General features: G+C 38.9%; 1 protein-coding gene across 1 annotated transcript; it reads left to right on the top strand.

The window, feature by feature from the left end:
- Window positions 1-4: 4 nt before the first annotated feature.
- kiaa1328 (KIAA1328 ortholog) lies at window positions 5-20,570 on the top strand. The gene is made up of 11 exons (XM_008409485.1): window positions 5-111; window positions 1,486-1,760; window positions 1,896-1,987; window positions 2,121-2,236; window positions 9,959-10,083; window positions 11,766-12,154; window positions 13,398-13,616; window positions 13,842-13,916; window positions 14,029-14,120; window positions 14,349-14,460; window positions 20,150-20,570. The coding sequence occupies exons 1-11, from the start codon at window positions 57-59 to the stop codon at window positions 20,376-20,378; spliced, it is 1,779 nt and encodes a 592-aa protein (XP_008407707.1). The 5' UTR covers window positions 5-56; the 3' UTR covers window positions 20,379-20,570.
- Window positions 20,571-22,817: the final 2,247 nt, after the last annotated feature.

The following is a 22,817-nucleotide window of genomic DNA, read 5'->3' on the forward strand; positions in this document are numbered from 1 at the left end:
GGCTACCATTCCTTAGCAACGCTTGGCTCTCTGGGAGTGGTGGCGGTTGTTTCAATATGGCGGCAGCAGCAAAGAGAAGTGGAAACTCGGGGATATTTTGGAAGAATTTCGGTATGTTTGCTTTTGTTTGACTTTTTACGCTTCGCAGAGTACCTTACGTCCGTACGAGCTTTGCAAATAGGTGGGGGTTTGAAGTGGTCCTGCTTTAGTGCTCTCTTTTTGTGTGAGCAGCTAACAGGAAAGTTGCTGTCTCAATGAAAGGAAGTAGGGCAAAAATGTTAGCTGGCTACTTGAAGTTTAAGTTTTTTACATTTATTTTAGTATCAGGAATTACAGTGCTGTGAACTCCGTAATCACACGGTAGCCTGCGGCGAGTCTTATCAGTTCCTAATGTTATTTCAATAAGAATAACACTGAAGAGCATCTAGCAGTAGAAGAAAGGCTAATTTATTGCTATATTAGTTTATGTTTGAATAACCCCAAGATTTAACTTAATTGAATTTTGGGAGTTTTGTAATGTTGCTTAGCTCAACTGAAATACTATCAATGTTACACTATTAAACTCTTCTAACTTGATTAGATAGTTTTAACTAACGAATTAAAATCACCTTTTGTAATTTTGTTACTCTATAAAGTATACAATTTTGAACAATTACTTGAAAATGCCAAATTTAACGGGCTTTTTTCAGAAACAAAATATTAATAGAATAATGTTAGTCTATTTGACAATATATTTGTAATGGTCAATATGGATATTAAATATCAATTTACAATAAGTGGTCTCCTGCTTTCAGCAAAAGCTTTTATTTTTATTTTCAATATGTGGAAAAACACATTGAAATTAGTATTTTTACTCATGTTTATCATACTTTGATAGTCTTAACCATTCCTCCCCCAATTATATATGCTTGTCAAAATGCAAATTGCACCTTCACACGTGAAAAGGGCTGAAAAAAATTCTCAACTTCTAACAAAGGAACCAAGAAATTAGATGAAAGTTGCACAGTATTGTGATTCATATCTTAAAATGAGACATTCAGCCATTTCTGCTAGCAGTGGTCCAAAACACAGCAGCAGCAACACAATTAATCTGATTTCTAGACTTTAATTTCAAATTCCACAGAACTCAACCAAGTCGGGTTTCTGGTGAACCCACTTCAAGATTTCCAAGACTTTATGGAACTGCTTGGTACCAGATACCACAGCAGACTTTCAGGGCTCTAGTGCAGTTCATGTTTTGACAGATCAGTGCTATTAACATGGAAAAAAAGAAATCGTGGAAAAACCTGAAGTATACTTCGTGTATGATCCATCCACTGGGTTATCCATGTTATTTATTAAGATTTGCATGACATTATTATTTCCAAAAAATATTTGGAAAGAATATTTTTATCAGTTCTTGACCAAAGTACAACACCTAGATGTGTGAATCCTGTATAAACACTCCTGTATTTGCTTGTTGTTTCTTTCTGTTAACTGTCTTAGGAGTTGATGTAGGACTGAAAAGTCAGACACCTGCAGGTCTGGGCCCAGACAGGATCTATTCGTCCAGAAAAAAAGACACCAAGATCCGAGTGAAGCATTCTACTAATGGCAAAAATCAAGCTTCACTAAAAGCGACAGGGAGAAAACAAGGCCACTATCAAAGTGATTTCTCTGAGAGTTATACTACAGAAGAAGCATTAGGGGATAAAAGGGATTATGTGCCTACTATACACACCCTCTCTCAGCCAAGTGGTACCCATCTTCCTTTGCCACAGGTAAATCAGTGTCCGGTGCATGTTGCGTTTTCTTCTTTCTCGTAGATAACGGAGTTCAGCATGTTAAGGCTGGCAGATTTTCACTTCAACTGTTCGTCGCTAACTCTGTGTACCTCTTAACTGTTATTTATATAGGTGAGCAGCAGAGCAAAGAGCAACATCTCTTTAAAGGACCTGTGTTTTGAAGACAAAAGGAGAATTGCAAACCTCATTGAAGAGCTAGCTAGGTATGTGAAATCATATGGCAAAGAGCGTCTTTGAAATGTTGTTAGTAATTAAAGTTCTTTTGGTGTCATAGGTTACGTGTAGACAGTCTGTTCCTTTCCTTATTTTCTAACAATGCGCCTTGCTGGTTTACAGAGTAAGTGAGGAAAAAGAGGAGTCTGTGCAGCGTCTGAAAAATGAACAGGGAAACTTTGAATGCAAGATCCAGGATCTAGAGCAGCAGAACCTGATGATAGCGAAGGAAAGAGAGAGTATCCTTTCAAACTCACTGGCAGAAAATGTTGTAAACAGTTGCTATTTATATGTAATTGGGGTAATCTTTGTGTTGTACAAGTCCTTCAGGTGCTTCTCAGTAAATTAGATTATTGAAAAGCTAAATTATTTTAGTAATTCGATTTTAAAAAGTTAAACTCATATCTAAGCATTTGTTTCTGTTAATTTTGACGATTATGGCTACAGCTAAGGAACTTTTAATACTCAGTTTTAGAAAATGGGAATGTTGTATTAATGCAGCATTTGGCAGAGCGGAGAGGAGCCAAGTTCTGCTGAAACAGGAAGTGAGCGCAAACTTTGTCTGCAGAGGGAAGCAGAAAGTGGTCCAGAGTTTCCTGACTGACTGCTGCGCTTACTTTGAACAAGATAAATCATAACAAACCAACACCAGCAGATGACAGGACTTCCCAATCCATCATTGACTGTACAAATGTCAAACTGGATCTCAAGCATCTTGGATTTTGTCCTTTCTTTCTCCAGATACTGGGACCTTCAATGTAGGTTTTCATTAACTGATGCCATAATTGTTAAAATGAATGAAAACAAACACTTGCATGCCAATTTGTGTGTGACGAATTAAAAATAAATACAATTTGCCATAAGATGCACTTTTATATTGTAAAAAGAAAAAACTACAGCTACAATTCAACTTACAAAGGTTAGGCTTAGATCTTTGGAGATTTGATTTATGAATGTTTGCAGGTCTTTTGTAATGTTTTGACATGTTGAAACTATTAGATGTATTAGTAATACTAAGTCAAAAATCTATGAACGACTTTAAGTGGTGATGTATGGAAATGAAATGTGCTAGGTTATCCAAATGGATATCTTATAAACTGGCATATTTACTATGTCTAAGAACGTATAGAGGATAAGAACAAAATCCTTAGTTTTTAAAATTAGGCAAGTAAGTTTTGTCATTTTTGACATGCTAAGAACATAAAATTAACTACCAAACACACTAGTGCTGTTGGCTTTAATACAAAATCATATCAAAAATGCCTTTATTCTGTTGATAGTATCAACACTGCATAAGTTATCAACACTGTTCAAAACAAAATAACTTTACTAATATCAATGCACTTTTATTAAATAAATACTATTTTATTAATGTTTCACAAAGCAATCTGCAGGGGGCAGTGTTGTCTTAAGTAAGGGTACCTCAAGGCCTTGGGCTAGACCTATCAGTCTGACACAAAAAGCAAAGAAACGGATGCATTCAGATTATTTGATGCTTGCTGCAGTTGTCCTTTTTCAATTGCTCGCAGCTTATCCACTGTTGTGCTCAGAATCAATTTCGTGGTTGGAGCCGGTGGTCTTTGCCGTCTAAATTATCTTATGTGAGGTTTGATATTAACTCAGAGAACCATGTTGTTTGTTTTTTCACTGTGTTTGTTGTAAACCCTCTCTTATTGTGGGTGCTTGTTGAATACGGAATATTTTTCACTCACCTGGAAAGCCTCGAACCTTTTAACATGAAAATGGTTTTAAAAGATTACAGTCGTGTTCAATAAATTAGAATAAAGTTATTGCATTTTAGTAACTCAGTTCACTAAGTGAAACACATCATATACGGACTGATGTCTTCAAGGCTTTTTTTCTGTTAACTATGATAGCTTAAAAACGCATTTATTATTTAAATACTACATCATAGCAATATTAAAACATTTACCGCAGAAATGTGGGTTTAGCAAAAACTTTCCTAAATGCCTACTTAAAGGTTGATATTCTCAAAAGCTACTTCAGTCCGACAAAATGAGCCTCGTTTCTAATTTGTTTAATATGGATGTCTATAAGAATTCACAGGTCGGGAGATTATAAGCAGCACAATATACAGCATCTCATCATCTTGATTTAATTAAATGAAACAATTATAAAATAGGTAAAATGAAGTCTTTTTCCAGTCAATTTTACAACAAAAGTGTGTGAACTCTGCTCATTCATGTTCCCACTCAGGCACCACCTGGGCATTTCCATCAGTCTGTTTTACATTAAGAAGGCAGCAGAATATGAAGTTTATTTGACCCAGCTGGTAATTTGCACAATATGCAACAGCAGCAGGGAAAATTGGGAAAGCACAACTCTATTAAAGTCCCTTTAGCTTGGAGACTTGGCATTTACAGCAAACTTCTAAACTTCATTAAAAGGTATTTAAGAGTTGAATTCTAGCACCTTGGGGTATGCGGGGGGGGGATAACATAGTCTTTGAGTGTGTTCAAAAGTCAGGAAGCCCCTTCTTAGGAAGAAGGTTCGCACACTTCTTGGAAAGGTTAAGGAGACACCAAAGGCAAGCGCACTGAGTGAGGGTCTTGTCAAGTCTAATTCCATTACGCCTCTGCTTATCTTATCTAACCAAGACTCAGGGTTGTCTGAGGTATAAAGGATGTTGGACTATACGTTAGCCCCCAGCCACCCAGGATAAGTTAGAAAAGTACCCTTGATATTAGGGATATTCGGCTGACATTTGCAACTGACTGGCATACAGAAGTCAATCTGTGGCAGAGATGGGAGGAAAGTGTTTTGTACTTAAAGGCGTGTTGGCCTGTGTAGAAATCATTTGGGATTTCTAACGCAGCATAGACGTCTGGTTTGTTGTTGCTGCTATTTAGTGAGAGGAAACAATATGAAAGGAAACTTGTGATCTTATAAAAGGCTCAATTAGAGATTACTGGCATAATTCAATTCTGGTTGAGTTTGAATTTACAATAATTGAAATGGATGGATGGATAAAACCCAACTTTAATTAAAAATTGTTTTTGTAACGAGCAATACAAACATTTCACTTTTCATGTGCACCTTACGTCTTACGAGTTAAATCAAATTTTTATCACAATAATATTTTAGCTTTCCATTGTAGCTTGTAGACATGCTGTTAGGCATTTGCAATAAAATAACATTTTGAGAATTAAAAAAAAAAACTTGGTCATTTTAGTTTGTATATACTTTACACATGTATGTAACTTGTTTGGTTGCTAAAGTATTACGAATAAAAATAAAACATTTGTACTAAATAGGATAAAAAGAGAAGAAATGATGGGGAGGTCAATCATGTTGATATAGTTTAGTTCCTCGTTTTCATCCTTCATGTAGAAACAAGTATTTTCTCTGTGTACTAAGCAGTTGCAAAACCTGCCTGCACAAATATTTTGTGAAAAAAATTGAGTAAAACACGCAGCTCTCCAGTCATTTGAGACTTAAGCTGAAGTTGAATTTGGAAGACTGCAAGATTTTTTAACTTAAGAATCGGGAAGAGTAGTAATTAAAATATCACTACAGAACAATCTTTCATCAAGCCGAGACTCTTAATTTTTTTAAAGGTAGAGCTCAACTTTAATATTGAAATAGGATTTGTCCTGTGTTGGTGTTGTCAGTTTAGTCTGTCAGACTGGCTCTCTGTTTGTCATGATTCATAATGACTAACGATTCAAAGCACATGTGAGAGTTGGAAGAATTGTGATGATCACAGAAGACAAAGAAAATTGACTTGTTCTCAGATTCTTATTTTAGTATGATTGTTTCTAACAGCTTATCGACTCAAATACACACACACACACACACACACACACACACACACACACACACATATATATGTTTTTTATTTATTTATTTATTTTTTTCCCCAATCTGTGAATTCGCCATACATACAGGCTACCAAGTCGCGCCAACAATGACTACTTTTATGTGTAGGGTAAAGACTCAAAGCTAGCTACTTTCATTATCAGTTGGATGTTTAAAACAAGGTCTGGAAACGCGCAGATATGCAAAAAGCCATTTAAAAAGAAAATATATATATATTTAAAGCTTATGGAGACGTCTTTCTGGTTTATTCCTGGCTACCAGAAAGCAATAGAGAATGAGACTTAAAGCAGATAACGGGAACACTGAATGAAGTACAGTGAAATTGGTTTGTTTTATGCTTTTGAGCTTTCGGCCTTTCTCACGAATCATTCTGGATTTGGAAATGTTGGAGTAAAGGGCCCACGTTATCCAGGGCATGCATATGGAGACAGCTGTTTAAGTAATGGTAGCCATGCTAGGTGTGGCGGGTTTCTCGCCAAAGATAGTTTGAAATGTGAACTTTTGAATAATTTTGATTTTGTTTTAAAGTAATAAAGCCTCATTTTGGGGCGACTGGTCTCTCACATAAAATGTGATGTAGCCTCTGCTCATACTATAAATAAATAATGACCGCTCACTGCAGGAAGGCTGAAAAATATTTTGAATGGTGTCCTTATATCGTCTTAGGTTATAGTTCTTTTTATTTACTGCTATTGGCAGCACAAGTTTCAGGATATCAGGCACAACCCCTTAAGGACATTTTTTGAATGGCCTGATGGCTCCTGCTGTTCACCTCCACTAAAAAGCAAACATTGACAACACCTTCTCCTATTCAAGAATGTAAACATTGTCATTGTAGGAGTATAAGGTGGAAGACATGGGGGACACTGGGTCCATCATCGCCATAAAGTTAGAGTGATAACTGAACCAGAACTATGGAGAGTTTAATTTGCCTGCGTTTCATGATGCACTAAAACTTAGCAAATGTTTTTGATAATTTTGCTTTCTGTACTTCATTTTTCTTTGTGGGTGCCAAAATATATTTAGCAGCCGTAAAACTGCACCTACTGTTGGCTTTCCTGAACTTTCAGTGAGATACGACTTGATGTGTGCGAGTCCAAACTTCTGACTCCATCCAGTTGTCGTCTATGAATTATAAACACGTCTGTCTATCGGTGGTTTTGTCAGTTTTCTTCTTCTTTTTTTTTTCTTTTGCTTGAATCCAGACGTGTTTTCACATCTTTCTGAATTCAATTCTCCAGAATCAGTACTATTGAGACGATTATGTAAACTGTCATCTCCTATTACTTCCCTGTCATTTTCTTCCCCACACACTTTTGATGTACTCAACAGCCATCATGCATCAGGCTCTCTGTCCCCCGCTCCCTTTTTGCATCCCTTCTCAGGCTCAATCTGTTTGACACAGAGTACTAAAGCGGGTTTTAAAATACCCCCACTTCCCCTTCCTTCTGTGCAAATTTGTTCCACCTTGAAATGGATTTCATTATTTCATTTGAGGCTCTGCCTGACAGGGAAGTGAATCATTTTGACAGGCTCCATCTGAAGCCTCTTCACTCCAACACCTCGCTTTGGAATATTTTTGGAAGGGAAGGGTGTGTGTGTGTGTGTGTGTGTGTGTGTGTGTGTGCATGCGTGTGCGTGTGTGTGTGTGTTATTGTCGGCACTTTGTAGTTGGGATGTAAACTGGGAGTTTGCAAAGTGCTCCCACTGGCTGAGGTCCAAGGCCCTAGGGGAGGGAAAGCATGTTTAGCGTAATGACATCGGTGCTGCAATCAAGTACGCTTTACTGAGTGGTTTTAAGACAGAGAAAGTGTAGAGGTGGCATTTGCGTAGGTATGACGAAATGAATTTGGTTTATTTATATGTTTCATATTTCATATTCTACCTTGGATTGAGGTAATCTATAGCCGAGGAGGCATGTTCAATCTCCCGCGCTGCATAAACAGACCTTCCAGTGCAGGTTTGCTTGATGTGATGCCCTTGTGATGTCCTTAGGTTTTCCGTATAGAGCTGCTTTCATGGAGATCAGCGCAGGCATCCGGGAGCCCGGGTGAGGCTGAGGGTTTAATCAAAGTGTTCTCTCACATTTTCTCAGTGTTTATGGAAGTCGCTACATTGCATTTGCCCGGTGTCTGGTCCTCAATTCAAAGTCATTCTCTCTCTCCTCCCTCCCTCCCCGGTTTCATTTCCACGGCCTGATTGAAGTCGTCTAACAAGGAAAGTGTTTTCTTATTCAGTGTTCCGCCAACTATTTCTTCAATAAGACTCTACTCTGAACTTTGATTTTCTCTTTAAACGGAAGCTCCTTTTTTTTGTGCAAATGGATGGTGAGAAAAACTCATCAGATGGGAGAGCATGGCCACCATCATAAAAAGATATGACCTGGAGGAATACACTTTATGGTCAGACTGGGGGTAGTGTGTGTGCGCGCTACGTGCTTTGTGCACAACCTGCTTTATTGTTGTGTTTATGTGTGGACTGTTTACTGTGCATGTGGGGAATTTGCACTGTAGTGTCATGAGGGTCTTGTGTGTACGTGTGTTTGTGTCCTAGAACGTCAGAGTTGATTATTGCACGTGTGCGGATGTGCCTGTGTGCAGTCTCCCCATTCTCGTGCTCATTATCTTTGTATGTGTCGGTGTTGGTGTGGTGCTGCCACTGTCATTAGTGGGCTCCTGAGGCACAGCAGTACTCCCGTTCCAGATTAGTTTTCCTCTGGCTGCCAGCTCTCTGTCTGGCAAATAGCCTGGCGTGGCACAGCCCGGCTCAGCTCGACACAGCTTGGCTCAGCCCAGATGGCGAAAAAGCTACATGCCACAACAACAACTTTGATTTTGCTGAACTCTTCCCTCCATTTGTTTGGAGAGTTGAAGCTCTCTCCACCTTTTGTGGTACAGTGAAGATTTAAATTCAGTTTGCAGTTTGCAGGTACAGAGCCAAGAATGCAATGAAGCTAAAAAAAAAAAAAATACCAAGGTTTCTTAGGCAGCAAAATGGGACCATGATAAATTATTTCAAACTTTACAGCTCCTTACAAAATCGATTATACCCCATGGACGTTTTCCCATTTAATTGCGTTGCACAAACTTCAATGCATTTCTTTGGGATTTTATATTTTGCACATTAATAGGGCATAATTGTGAAGTGAAGGGAAAATGTTACATTGTTTAACAGATATTTTCAATAATGGTTGGAAAATTGTAACATATGCAGCTCCCTTGACACTAATTGCCCTAAATAACTTCCTGTGCAACCGGCTGATGTCAGAGGTCACTTTATTTGTAATTAGTACAAACTCAGTATAATTCCGGCTGTTCTCTGTTTGAAGGGCAACATTTTTTTATAACATGTTAAATTTTTATTAAAAAATAATTAAATAAATTTTAACATTATTTTGTGTTCGCTGTATCAAATACTGACTGAATAAGGAAGGCTGTTAAGGTGATAACTTAAGGAACTTGCCGAGTGTTTATATTTCAAAACAGAACCGCATAAACTGTATTTTGATTTCCTCATCGGACTCTTATTTGGACTGCTTTACTTTCCAGTATGGGAATAGCCCTTCCATCTTTATTCTTGCATCAATGACCAGCAGCACCATCTTGTGAATGGCGGCCAAATACACTCCTGTGAACATTATTAGTTATTCGATTGGAAGTCATTTTAATCTAATAAACCATTAATTTATTAGATTCATGTTTTTTTGCCTGTGTGTTTAGCTTAACTAAATTTAACACACAGGCAGGGTTAAAATCAAATAAATCACATTATATACACAGTGGCTCAGAGTACAGGCCTAAGTCCAATTGGGAATCTGTGGTAAAATTTTCCATTCAATCTGACTGAAATTTATTTTAAATCACCTGATCAAAATAGCTCAAACTTTGGCTTTGTGACCACTTTCAAAGGCCCTGTGTACATTCAGGTGAAAAACAAAATTTATAAGGTTATAATAACCTTGTAACATAAATGCAGCTATTTACATATGTTTCTTTTTTTTTAATTAATGTCATCTTTAACGTAACAAGATGTTAGCCAACATGGTGGATGTTGGGTAAGGGATATGAAAGGCTCACCTGTTCAAGTCAAGTCTGTTTGCTACTTAACCTTTGGTCCTCCAGGCCTGCAGCTACAATACAAAGAGTGCCAGGAGCTGCTTGGCCTCTACCAGCAGTACCTTTCTGAGCAGCAGGCCAAACTGAACCAGTCCATTGCTCACCTCACTCATCCAGCAACCCTCACTAAGGTAAGGCACAGTGTGGAAGGATGGCATTGTTGTATATGTATATAATGTCACTGTAGTTGGTTCTGAACGAAGCATGTAAACTGAAGGCTGGGATTGAAGGTCACTTTGCAAAGGTCTTTTTATGACTGATGCTGGTATTTAAATATTTGAAACCAGGGCAGCCAGTTGCAGGAACTTCTGACTCAAAGTTCTCCTTCTGTGTCTTTAGAGAGGTGGTGGAAATATTTCAGTTCAGAACTGGTTTGCCACACATGCAGTTCTCCGAAAGAGTGCGCAATTCCCCAGTAACCAAAGATACATTGGAGCTATTTGCTCTGGGACTTTCTGCTGATTGTAACTCATTGTTAAGCAAGTTACAGCTGACTGGAGCTGTAGACCGTCCCAGCAGCACACAGAAGGATTGCTGCCCACTGGCCGTCTTTAGGAGTCTGCTGGACAATATTGATGTTTTTAAAATATTTACTGTTGTGGAAAATGCCCAGCTTGACTTGTTTTGACCGTGTGATGTATAATGGTTTCCTCTAGCTGTGACAACATTCAGAGAGCGTCCTCCTTCGACCTCCGTCATGTTCTCAGGCACAAATTTGTCATGCTGAATGTGACAGTGAGTCAGAGTTGTTTGTTTGAAGAATACTAACTGAACGAAATGACCTGGTTGTATTTGAACAGCAGCTAATTCTCTAAAATTCGGAATTTTTTTTTCTATAATCATAAAAAAAATTTACTACTTCTCTAACAAGGAAATGAGATTGTAAGCTTCTTAGACATATTGAGGCATTGTAGCCATTTCTTTTTTCAATTATTCACACTTGTAGTAGAGTATTATTTTATTATCATCTTATGAATACAACCTATATAATCATATCTCTGAATACATTAATCTAAATTCTTAATACCTTTTTTAAATCATATTTAAACCACTTTAATTGTTAGCAGAGTAATGCCGCAGCTTTGTGCATGTGAGGTCATATTCCGAAGTTGTCAATTCTTTAGTCCGTGCAAATTTCTCATATCATCTGTTCTTGAGCTGTGACATTTTAAAATGGAGTCAAACAAAAGGGTTCAGGAAAGTAAATTCAGAGTATTTGACCTAACCATATCTAGTCCGTTTCTCTCTCAAGGTGACTTTGTAGAGGCAAAGATGCAACTCGGGGGAAGGCTTCTGTGAGTAATAGTGACTTTGTCAACCTCGTCGTCCCTCAGCGGCTCTGAATAATAAGTGTTTGCTTGCTCTCTGACCCTCAGCAAATTACTCAGTCTCTTCCCCCATTAGAATACGAGATGGTTCTTCCCTGTGTTTGGCTCATAATTTCCTTGATCTTGATGTAAATGCCAAGTTGTCCTCTTAGTCTGTTAAATTTTACAGTTGTGAAAGATTAGTGGCGCTATAATGACTCAGCAGCTCTTTTTGGAAGCATCAGCGTCTGCACACGGTGTGTCCAAACACTGCGGTTCACGTCCATGCTCCGGCAGCAGCTTGAAACTTGTTGTGGCAGCATACCGCATTAGCTTTTGTTAGTTTGGAAAGTCCTAATGTTGTATAGGAGAATTTGTGTTTTGTTACCTAGCTGTAAATTAAACTTTTATAGAGCAGTCTGTTTTGGCTGAAGCACTTCATTAAACTCTCAGAGGCTTTCTAAATGGGCTTAACAGAACTAATTGTTCTTTTGGTTTCTGTGCAGGTGCTCGGTTCTGAGGAAACCCCCAGCAGGCTCTCTACAAGCAGAGCTAATGGCTCATTCTCTGACAGCTCGTACATCGGCCTCGCTACTGCCGAAGCGCAGCAGGCTTCGCTGTACAGGAGCCCTAACGTAAGAAGAGGTGCTGCAGAGACGCTTAGGAACCTTGCCTCTCTTTCCTGTGACAGAGAGTTTAGTCCAAACAACGGGGCAACCAAACAGCACACGAGTCAAAAAAGAGGCTGCAGGCAGCCACGCATATGCTACACATGTGAGCACTGCCAAGGCAGTTGTCATGACACTGGCTGTGGTACACAGCACAGGAGAGGTGAAAGCAGCTGCTGTCTAGTGAACTGTCATCATGACTCCTTCACTGCGAGGGAGCATCAAAGGTAATGTTAGTGTTGACGTGCAGACTCTTGGAAAAATTATTAATGCTCCCCTGTACTGCCTCTATATGCTAGAATCACAAACGTTAGTGTAGGATTTTAGTGTTTTATTAGGAATGTAGTGTATCATTTTGAAGTGGAAGAAAAAAAGTGTGCTTGATGGATCTGAAAAGTGTGGCATGCATTTGTTTTCAGCCTTAAAAAATAACAGAAAAGGTAATTGCTAAAAGAAAGCTACAATACGCTAACAAGGTGTTTGCAGATCCTTAAAAAGTATTACATTTTGTGTATCTAAAATTAAAGTCTAAAATGTCTAAATTCATTTAAAAAATTAAGTTGGCCTTAAATACAGTAATCACATGTTTTAAATTTGATTGTGGTAGAACTCTTTAAAGTAGCTTTTATTGTCTTGCAGAACCTTTCTGTCAGGTAAAAGTTGCAGTCGCATGAAAACATCTTAATTGAGTTCTCTGACTTGAGGTGGTTGAGGACACCTCTTATATCTAATATACTCTTACTATTTTGCTAGTTAGCTTTTTTGACTTAGGTAAGTACAAATTTGATCAGCAGTTGGCTGGACGACGTTTGTTTTTGCCAAAAAAAAACGTTTGTCACTGTGAGGGTTAAGACTAGAGAGCCATTTGCAGTGTGAGAAGCACAAAGTCGGGTTCACAGTTTTTGCTGTCCTTGATTGCAATGCAGCAACTCCTCCCAACCATCCCGTATGTCTACAGTTTTTTCTCTTTTATTTTACTCAAGGTGGCATTAAAAATGTCTTTAAAAGGCTTAAATTTGACTTGCTGAAGCCTGCAGATAGCTTGTATAAGACAGTATGCAACAAGATAAAGTCACGCTTGATGGAACGGCCCAGTCAAAGACCAGACATGAATCTGATTATGATTCTTTGACTACACTTAAAAATTGAGCCTTGTGGATTTTCTCTATTCCATCTGAGCTTCTGAGGTTTTACAAAGACAAGTAGGCAAACATTTCAGTATCTAGATGAACAAAATGGCTTGAAAATTACTGCAAAAGACTTGCTATCATTCACTTCCACTTGATAGTCACGTGCTTCTTTGTCGGTCTATCACATTAAGTCTTAATTTACTTCAAAAAACATAGTTTGTTGTTGTAATATAACAAACTAGTGAAAAGCATAGGGTGGTATGAAATTTTTTTTCTCTAATTTTGATACACAACCAAACTGGAAACATGTAGGTTATGTATTGCATGTGTTTCCATATAGGCTGCCAAGTAGGAACATAATTACTGCAGAAGCAAAGGAAGCCCTGACCAGGCCCCTGCTGGGTCATGAGGACTGGGAGGAGAAGCGGCACCAGCTGCTGCTGCAGAAGATGCAGTTGGAGTTGGAGAGGGAGAAGCTGCAGGCACGGCTGGCTGAGCAGGAGGAGCGATTCAGCAGACAGACAGAGCAGCTTCGACAGTCACGACTTCTTCGCAGCAGGTAGAACACACAAGCCAAAGAAACACGGCCCGTACGCAGCGACACCGCTGGGAAACGTTTACGGGCTGAAGTTGATGAGCGTTTGCTTTTGTTTCTGAATTAACACACACCCAGTCGGTCGCTGTCCGTCCGTCCTTTGTACGATGTTTCAAGTGTCAGTCATTGCAGATCATCTGTTTTTCTGACTTTGTACTCCCTCATTTTGATTTGGATCGAACGAACCAGTCCAGCTCAGGACAGTAGCTCAAAGAATGCTGGGTCAGAGTCAGAGGGTCCTTCCCACCGAGATTTTCCCTCCAGGTAAGTCAAATAATAGTTTCTATCTGACACTAAACCCAGCCATCAAATAAGCAATTCACACCCATAGAATCCTGTAGAACTAGTGGAAAAAAATCTGCCTTGTGATCTGCAGGTCGTCTGGGAATGTGGAAACTCATTCTGCAGAACAGAATTTGCACAAAAAGACTTCCCAGGCTGTTCCTGCTCCTTCTGCCAGTGGAAAGGGTAAGCCTGTCAGCGCACAGAAAAAAAGATCCACTTCATTTCTAACCGTAATGCAGGAGCTGGATACCACTGATTTATTTTTGTTATTCCGTTTGCTTATAAAACCCTATTCTGTTGCTTATAAAAGAAAGACTGTATGGTACTTTCTTTAAGTACCATATACTCTTTGTTTCCTGACTTGCTGTTATTTTTTATTTCTTTTACAGCAGTTGTGTTTTTTCTTCACAGATGATCCTTTACAACGGTCTCGAAGGGACATGGCCACATCTCCAGCAAGAACCCCTTCAACTCAAAGTTTCCCCACCTCGGTTTCTGTAATCCAAAACATCCCTGAAAACAGGTGAGCAAGTTTTAATGTAATATTATTTAGACTTTTATGAAACATCTTCTGTTTACATTGTTTAGTTTTTTCTTTTTTTCCTTTTTTTTATTTCTACCATAATCCCTGTTTTTTTTCTTGCACTTCTGCCTTGAGCAGTGAAGGAGAAGGATTGGATAATCCTTCTCCTTCACTCCAATTGTGAGGTTTTACTCTCGTAGTGCTTCTACTCCAGCAACAAAGTTAGTTTTAAGTTAGATATTTGACAGACATGCTCTTTGTGATTCACTAGAGGCAACCATGGCTTTTCATGCCAGGTGCTGTTAACAGAGAAGGTGGTTATTAATACTCCATGTGATCACTCCAGAACGCAACGTTTGTTTGTCAACAAATTCCAGTCTGTTGAAAAATGGAAACAAAAGAACCAAAAAATAATAATCTTTAGCATCCTGTAGGAAAAGCTCAGTTAGCATGGCTAGCTTTAGAAATCAGAAGTCAGAAATAATCAGTAGAACCCTGCATTAAAGTTTTACAAAATTCTGCCAAATATTTTTCAAATCCAACATATTCAATGGTTAAAAGACGTCGTAAGAGCAAAAAACCTAAACCAGACCGATTTTGATGTGGTTCATTCAGACTTCCTATTATCTGCTGAAAGTCTCGTTCTTTCTCTGAGCTGTTGCTTATTGAGCACGGAGTTCGGAAATGTCTCCACCGTTAGAAGAAGGAAAAAGCGGCTACATTCAGTCCACTGGTGCGTAGATGTTTAACACAATCCCACCACTGACAAAAGTTTGCTTCTTAGATTAAACAAACAACACAAAAGAAATGAACAGATGGGTAAGTTAAATACATCGGTATATCAACCATCTGCTGCCAAACCCTTAAAATTCTGCATCAACATTGGCCTTAACAACACAGTTTTTTTGGCCAAGCTCTAATTTAAATGACGGTTCGGCGTCTTTTTGTTCACACGAAGAAACGTAGGATCTAAAAATCAGAATTGCGAGAGGCAATTAACAGCACAAAAAGAAGCTTTGGGTCGGTTTGTTGGGCGAATAACCTCAGATCAGAAACTTGAAGCTACTCATGTAGATAAAGGTGTGGAAAGGGAGGGAGGAAAGACACTGGGGAGATAATTAGTTATATTTTATGAGTTGTTTGTGATTCCTCAAGGCGGTTAGTGTTGTTTTTTTTTGGGCTTTTTTTTTTTTTACCCCATGTTCTTAAAAAAAATAAAAATAGAATCTCCAGCTTAACAACACATAAGGAATACAAATGGAAACTTTAGATCTTGCAGCTTCTCTTTGGCCTGCAGTTGTTGCAGAACTGGTAGCTAAAGGATGATTTTCCTACGTTCTCGAGCTGTAAGAAGCTAAATGAAGCTTTTTACAGGGCTAGCTTGGTGCTGTGGCCAGCCTGTCAGGAGACATGCTGCGTTCCATTAGTCGGCCTAGCAGGGATCCTGCATCAGGTGTAATTGAACAGACTTGGATGCACACGGTGCCCTCTTTCTCTCTCTCCCTCTCTCTCCTTCTTTCTTCCTGCCACAGTAATGAGACCGAGACAGCAAGTGTTAGGGAGAGATGTTAAAAGTGTGTTTGAGGGTTCGCACATTGGAAAACATGAAAAATGGGGACCAAGGAATTGCCAGATTAGGTCCAGATGGAGGACAATGGAAACGGCGAGAAAGACATGAGGTGGAGAGCGTCGGGCTTTAGTCCGAGTCACTAAATGGTAATTAACCCCAGTGCAAAACATCCCACTGCATGCACCTGTGCACATTCTTTACACAGTGGGAGGACTCGTCGGTCGCCGCGGACCTGTAAATGAAAAAAAAAAAAAAAAAAAAAAAAACACGCTGTGAAGCGTTTCAAAAATTATGTAGACATTTAATAAAACACTATCCCTGCTATATTTTTAGATCTTTCTCACATTTATGCTACCTTTCATAAAAATGTCTGCTTTTTAATGCAGTGAGTGTAGGATAGTGGAGACTCACCGTTTTAAAAGACAGTTCTTTAACACGGCTGAAAGTTTACTACTTGCAACGATTAACTCTTAATCAAAGTGGTGCGCGGTCCAAGTTTAAGCTGGGAGCTCAGGCAGTGGGCCATTAATTCCAACAGGGGACCGAGGGCATCAGATCTTATTAGCATCCATTTTCACCTCCAAAGCCCATTAAAATAACTACACTGTTAGCTGCACACTGTATTTTTTACACTAAGTATAATGAGGAATTTTGCCTCTAAGATGGAGTTTGTGAGTTGTAATCATTTGATAAATAATACCTGGATTTGATTGAACCCGTTTTTATAGCTGCTGTCTGCTGTTGTTTTTTTTAAGATACTCTACTTAGTTTTTTTTCTTTGCTTGTTTCTTTCCTTTTTCCGTTCATTCCGTCTTTCTTTATTTACATTTCTTTCTGTCTTTCTGTTTCTTTCTCTTATGTATAATAGAAAACAATTATGATATGTCCTTTACAGAACAAATATTTTTGAGTCTGTATTTAATTAATCTGTTATAATTTGTCTTCTAATCAAAACACTATATTAAATAATCAGATCCTACATGCTATAAAGACCAAAAAATAAACCAATGAAAACTGTAAGAAGTGAAGTTTTATCTCTGGTAAAGACTTCTCTGCCCAGCTGGACAACAATAGCTCCCTTATGGACATTTAATCTCGACCATTACAATCTTGATGTGCGAATTGCAAATCCAGAGCAGGTGTTAACATTAAGTGACCTCCTTAATCCCTTCATGAATCCTGTGCTAGTTAGTAATGAGACAGTTCTAGCACACCCTGCCCATCTCATCTCCATCTATCCTGTCGTTGCCTGCCTGCTATTGATTGGTTTGGAAATTGTCATGCGGGATATACGCAGCGGCCATTATAGGATTTAAAAAAAAAAAATGTATCTTACTGTTTGGACTGCAAATGAAAAGAGGCACTGGGGCAAGACAGTTGTCTTAAAGGAAAGAGATAAGTCAAGTAGGAAGTGCAAGTTCTAAGAAAAGTCTGAATAATTTGTGGCAGACAGTAATGACGTTTACAGTGTTGTGTGTTTCCAGCATTGTCTTGAAGTTGTATGTATTTCTTTGGATATTATATGATAGACCAACAAAAGGAAGTGCAGAAGTGTGAAGAGGAAGGCAAATGATGCACGACTTTTCAGATTAAAGGCCTGAAAAGTATTGTGTGCGTTTATCTTCAGCAGCTTAGAAGGCAGTTTACAGACTGACTGAGGTTTTCCTCAGTCAGGTTTAGGCTTGGGGTAACCCTAAACCCTAAGTGGGGGACTGCTCATTTCCAGTCCCTCCTAAAAAGCAGTGCTTTTTAAAAAGTGAAATGAAGTCGTTTCATTTTCATAAGAAGCTTGGTCAGATCTAATGTTTGTCCAAAACGAACGAGTTCATCATCTCAACCATTAAATAATGTTTTGTTGCTGTGTCTGATCAGTTGTTGAAGTGAAAAAATAGAAGAAGTTTAGATAAAAAGGCTTAATGTCAAGTTTCCCCAAAGATTATTTGTTTGATTTTGGTCAGATTTTCAAATTCCATCGTCACAAGAAAAAAAAAAAATCAATCAAAACAAACTGAAAACCATGTGCTGTTTTCTCTCCACGTTACAATTACATTTTTCTCAATGCTGATCTGTCAAAGAAAATCCCAATAAAACACTTTAAACTTCGTAGCTGAGGAAAAAAAAATAATTAAATGAAGTTCAAGGGGTAATGAATACTTTGGTAAAAAACTTCGTATGGGATCCCCCCCCCACAAAAGTGAAATACTCAGAGTCCACTTTCTTTTTCATGAAATGTTCTTACTGTATTGACTTGCTGGGAAGATGGAAGCACTTAAGTATCAACCATCCGCTGTTCTTGGATGCCCTCGACATGACCCACTGTTCTAGGTCCAAAGGCGTTTTTTTTTTCTTTTCTTTTTTCCCAGCAATGCCAGAAGCTTGTTTCTTTAACTGCTGACCATTCAGAAGCAAAGCAGACTTTCCTGAACTCTATTTGCGGGGAAAGAAAATCTCTGGCAGCTTTTGACTTTTGCAAAATTTCTACATTAAGAACTCTGCTCAAGAAAGAAAAGCTGCTCTACCAAAAAAAATCACTTGCTTTTCTCTGTTAAGTCTTCATGCAATCTCTGTGCCTTCGCTCGTCTCTGCTGCCGCCACCCCACCCATGTCTGTTCCCTCGCTCCTACCCAAACTGTTCGCCACCCCGTAACCCCCTCCTACGTCCGCCCCCCCACCTCTCGCTTGTTATAGATTGTGACCGCCGGTAAGTGATGCATTATTCATTACAGACATGTCGCTTGTTGATGGATGGCTGTTTGAGAGCCCCGTCCATTAAATAAATCAACAAATAAAAATGCAAATTCTCACATTTCGAGTGAGGCATCCCATCCAAAGTTCCTCCTTCCCTACTCCCCCCCCATCCACACACACTCACACACACACGCATTCCCTCGCTGCCCCGCTTCCTATCCGAAACAGCAGTGCTCATTTCCAGTCCCTCCTATAGAAGCAGACACACATCTCTCTCTCTCTCTCTCTCTCTCTCTCTCTCTCTCTCCCGCTCTCTGTCATTCTATTTTTTCCCCTGCTGGTTGACGGGGCGCAGACCAAAATAAGGAGGACAGATTTACTTCAATTAGCTTCAGCTTTTTTATCCCCATCAGCCATCACCCTTCAGCTCCTTAGCTCTTGAACTGTACATGCATAAATTAATCCAAAGCAAAATGTAGTCGTTTTTTTTTTGTTGTTGTTGTCCTTTTTAAAGCTTTTCAGCTACTAATGTGCGTTGCGTTCGATTTAGCTTTAAAACATGACGTATCAAGGTCCAAAGCTACGTGCAGAGGAACACCAATATGCACCCTGATTGGAAGCTGCGTCTGTCCGCCGGCCACCCGCATGCATATCAACAAGTGCCTCCCGAAGATCGCCTTTACCTGGGAGAGCTGTGTGCGGAGAGCGATGCAAATCAATGCAGCTTTAAACGAGCAGAGAATTATGTTGGCAAGATCAGTGGAGCGTGCTTTAAAGAATTCATGTTTTGTATCTGGAATGGCCGTCGTTCGGCTGTGTATACACTGAATAATTTATCAAGCCAGCCAGACTGCGGGATTGAATCTCTATTAGCTTAATCTCCCCCGTTTTGGTTTATTTATTTCACTGCACACTCCCTCATTTCTATTCTGGGGGAGAAAAGCGCCACGTCCTCTCCCACTTATTCTCACACACCTGCAAAAATCAGATTTTTTTTCTTCTTCTTCTTTCTTTTTCTGCAGGGACGCCCCAGTGGGTTTGGACTTGTTAACTCTGCTTGTTAGCGTTCCACAGGCATTTTGACAAGAATGAATTTTTGTTAATACTCAAAAGTGTCTTGCTTTCAGACCGTCTGTGTTAACAAGTGAAATGTGAATGACACATTTTCCCCTTGAAGTAGATTTCAGCTTGTCCTATTTTTGATCCTTCCTTTGTTTACTCTGTCCGTCCATCCATCCATTATGAATTTTCGGTTTTTTGCTCATCAGGAATATTTCGAAATTTCAGTCTGGTAAAAGTTTTTAATTTGTGCTGGCACCCGCTCCGCTAAAATATATCCTGCAAAGCAAACTAAAGTCAGACACATAATACAAAAAAAACAAAGATAAAGCTTAAACAAAACGAGAAATAAAAAGTGTTGCTTTCTTTCAGGTTGGACAATTCCTTGAGTGAGATTTTGGATGTCTTCAGTCCCGTCTCTGCCCCGAAGCAGTACAAGCCTGCTGCTCGGAGACCCAAGACGGCGCAACGCAGTTCAACCCTCGCCAGCCCCAAACTCAGAGGAACGAGTCTGATCACTCCAGGTGGGAACTACTCACATGGCGGCGTTCAGCAGGACCTCGAAGAGAGCCAGATACTGGAAGATATATTTTTCATCTAACAAAAAGTAAAGCGAGTCACTTGATGTTCACCGTTTCGATGACGCCTTTTTATTTATTGTCTTCAATTCTTTCAGAAATTAGGATGAATTTGATTTCTGTCGATCGTGTTCTTATTGGCTACCGTGGTTGTTCTTTTATTTTTTGTTCTTTTTTTCCCTTTTATATGCAAATAAATGTATATTTATTCTGAATTTCCTCTGTTTGTGAGGTGAATTATGTTTTTCCCCTAGAAATTTTTTTAACACTGAGCTGCATTTATTGCTTCTGAAGACCTTGGCAATGTAAATGCAAACTGAATCTCATGACTCACAATTGTCCATTCTGAATCTGACTCAATGTATTATGCATAAATCTGCAGCCTCAGTAAATCCCTGGAAATATAAGCCAGTTGCTCCCATTTGCAACCAACACCTTTCCTTCTGTTTCATTACCGAGGAGCTCTGTGTGTGCATGTGCGGGTGTGTGTGTGTGTAAATTTCAAGTCATTACCTTCAAATTTAAGTTAAAATAAAACAATGTGACAGTCTTTACATGTGAAAAGTACATAAATAATACGAACTAATTGGTTTTATTTCAGAAAAACATAGTAAGACCGCTCCTAAAAATACAGAACAAATATCGGCTGTATTTGAACAGCTTATCGTGCTGGACATAACGAGCTGATTATAGATGGTTAATGAAGCTTATCTGCTCGGTTAGCTGGCCTGGAGTCAGCTGCTGAACAGACATACCACTCAAAGCTTGTTAACTGTAGCTTTAAAACAGTGCTACCTTTAATTAGATTCAATTGCCATGCTATATTATTTTCCGACCGTATTTTTAATGAAGCAAAAATATATTCAAACAGCTAAATTTGATCGTTTTTCCAACATTTTGCTTCCAGTGCTTAACCAGTACTGTGTTTGAAACTAGATTTATTAAGAAATATCTAATATTTGTGTGCTGAAATTACCTGATTAGTACTGGAACCCAGCCAACCCCTTTTGTTTCTGGTCGTATCTTGCTTTTTAGCCAGCTGACTGGCAGTATGCAGAAACATTGGAGAAAACCCAAGTAAAACTTAAAATTTTACTTAAAATTGTAGAAACATTCTGACAGAAAATATTAGCGCTTCAGAACTTTTTGAAAAGCTTGTAATACCTTGAAAATAGCAAGACGCCCAGCAAACAGCAAATCTTGATGCGATGGCAATTACGACACAACACAGATTTCGATATTCTAGACTGTGCTTTATTATTGGGCTAAGCTGAGACGCATCATTCATTTAAAATTACAAAAAGAGGAGTCCAGGGGACCGGAGAATGGTGCAGTCTGGAGAGACGGGGGGCAGGGGTGGGGCGGGAGCCTAAAGCGCACTGCCCAATCAGAAGCTTAGCTCGTTAGGAACCTGGCGAAGCTTTAATATGCAACATTCAATTCCCCAGCCCTCCATCTGTGCTGAAATTTGGGAAATACAGTAGATTTCCAGAACACTTTGAAAACCACATGATGTAAAATGTGATTCTAGCAACACTACTGAGCCTTAGAGAATAAAACAAACAAAAAAAGAATCACATCGGTAATTAGCACAGAAGAAAACAAAACAATTTTAGATTTTTCTCTCATTTGTTTTTTTTTTTTTTTTTGATGAAATAGTGCAGTCATCATTGAATTTTGTTTTGCAGAAAACATGGGTTGAACAAGATCAGAGCTCTGTCAAATATCGGAGTGCACAATGGAAAATAAACCGGTAATCAACGATGAACAACTTAACCATTCGTTCTGATTGCAATACGTATCGGCGCCAGATAAATGACCTTGCGTTGATCAAATATCCAACTGGATGACTACCTCTTCTGTCGCACGTTTAAAGCTCTTATGACAGAAGCAAATTGAAATTACTACTGAGAGGGGACTAATTTTCTTCTTATTAATCCTCACTACAAAGAATCCTTTTCATAACGGCATGGATCTATCGTTACAGTGTGTATAAGGCTTTAGTGTAGTACTGCATTGTCATTGAGAGTTCACTAGTGACAGGAAAAAAACCAAAAAACAATCAGTCTTTGAGGAAGTCAAATTCAGAGGGATGCAAATTAGCGCCTACAAGGATTAGTGGCGACAGCAGAGCTCGGATCTTGACTCAAACGGCGCAAATAAATAAATAAAAACACGATAAATTAAATAAATAAGATAAATAAACGATTAAAATCTGTCTCTGACATCACTTGGTCAATAGGAGCTCCTTTTTTTTTTCTTTTTTCTTTCCAGTTTTTTCTTTTTAAACGTTTTTCTTCTCCGTCACCAAAGAAGTGCTGAAGGCAGGAACAAGGATTCATCTGCGGACCATGACGGCGGCCCGTGCATGTCATTATAAAAAAAGATTTGGTCACGTACCAACTCATAGAAAAATAATGCTGTGAAAGCATGCATATCATCTCAGACATGACTTCTAAACA

Source organism: Poecilia reticulata, linkage group LG5, assembly GCF_000633615.1.
Source record: "Poecilia reticulata strain Guanapo linkage group LG5, Guppy_female_1.0+MT, whole genome shotgun sequence".
In the NCBI taxonomy this organism is placed as follows: domain Eukaryota; kingdom Metazoa; phylum Chordata; class Actinopteri; order Cyprinodontiformes; family Poeciliidae; genus Poecilia; species Poecilia reticulata.

What these genes read in the sequence shown, in the direction of transcription:
- kiaa1328 (XM_008409485.1), top strand. Translation starts at nt 57, where the DNA reads ATGGCGGCAGCAGCAAAGAGAAGTGGAAACTCGGGGATATTTTGGAAG. An exon ending in GATATTTTGGAAGAATTTCG is followed by an intron (nt 112 to 1,485) that starts GTATGTTTGCTT and finishes TAACTGTCTTAG; the next exon opens with GAGTTGATGTAGGACTGAAA. An exon ending in TCACGACTTCTTCGCAGCAG is followed by an intron (nt 13,617 to 13,841) that starts GTAGAACACACA and finishes CGAACGAACCAG; the next exon opens with TCCAGCTCAGGACAGTAGCT.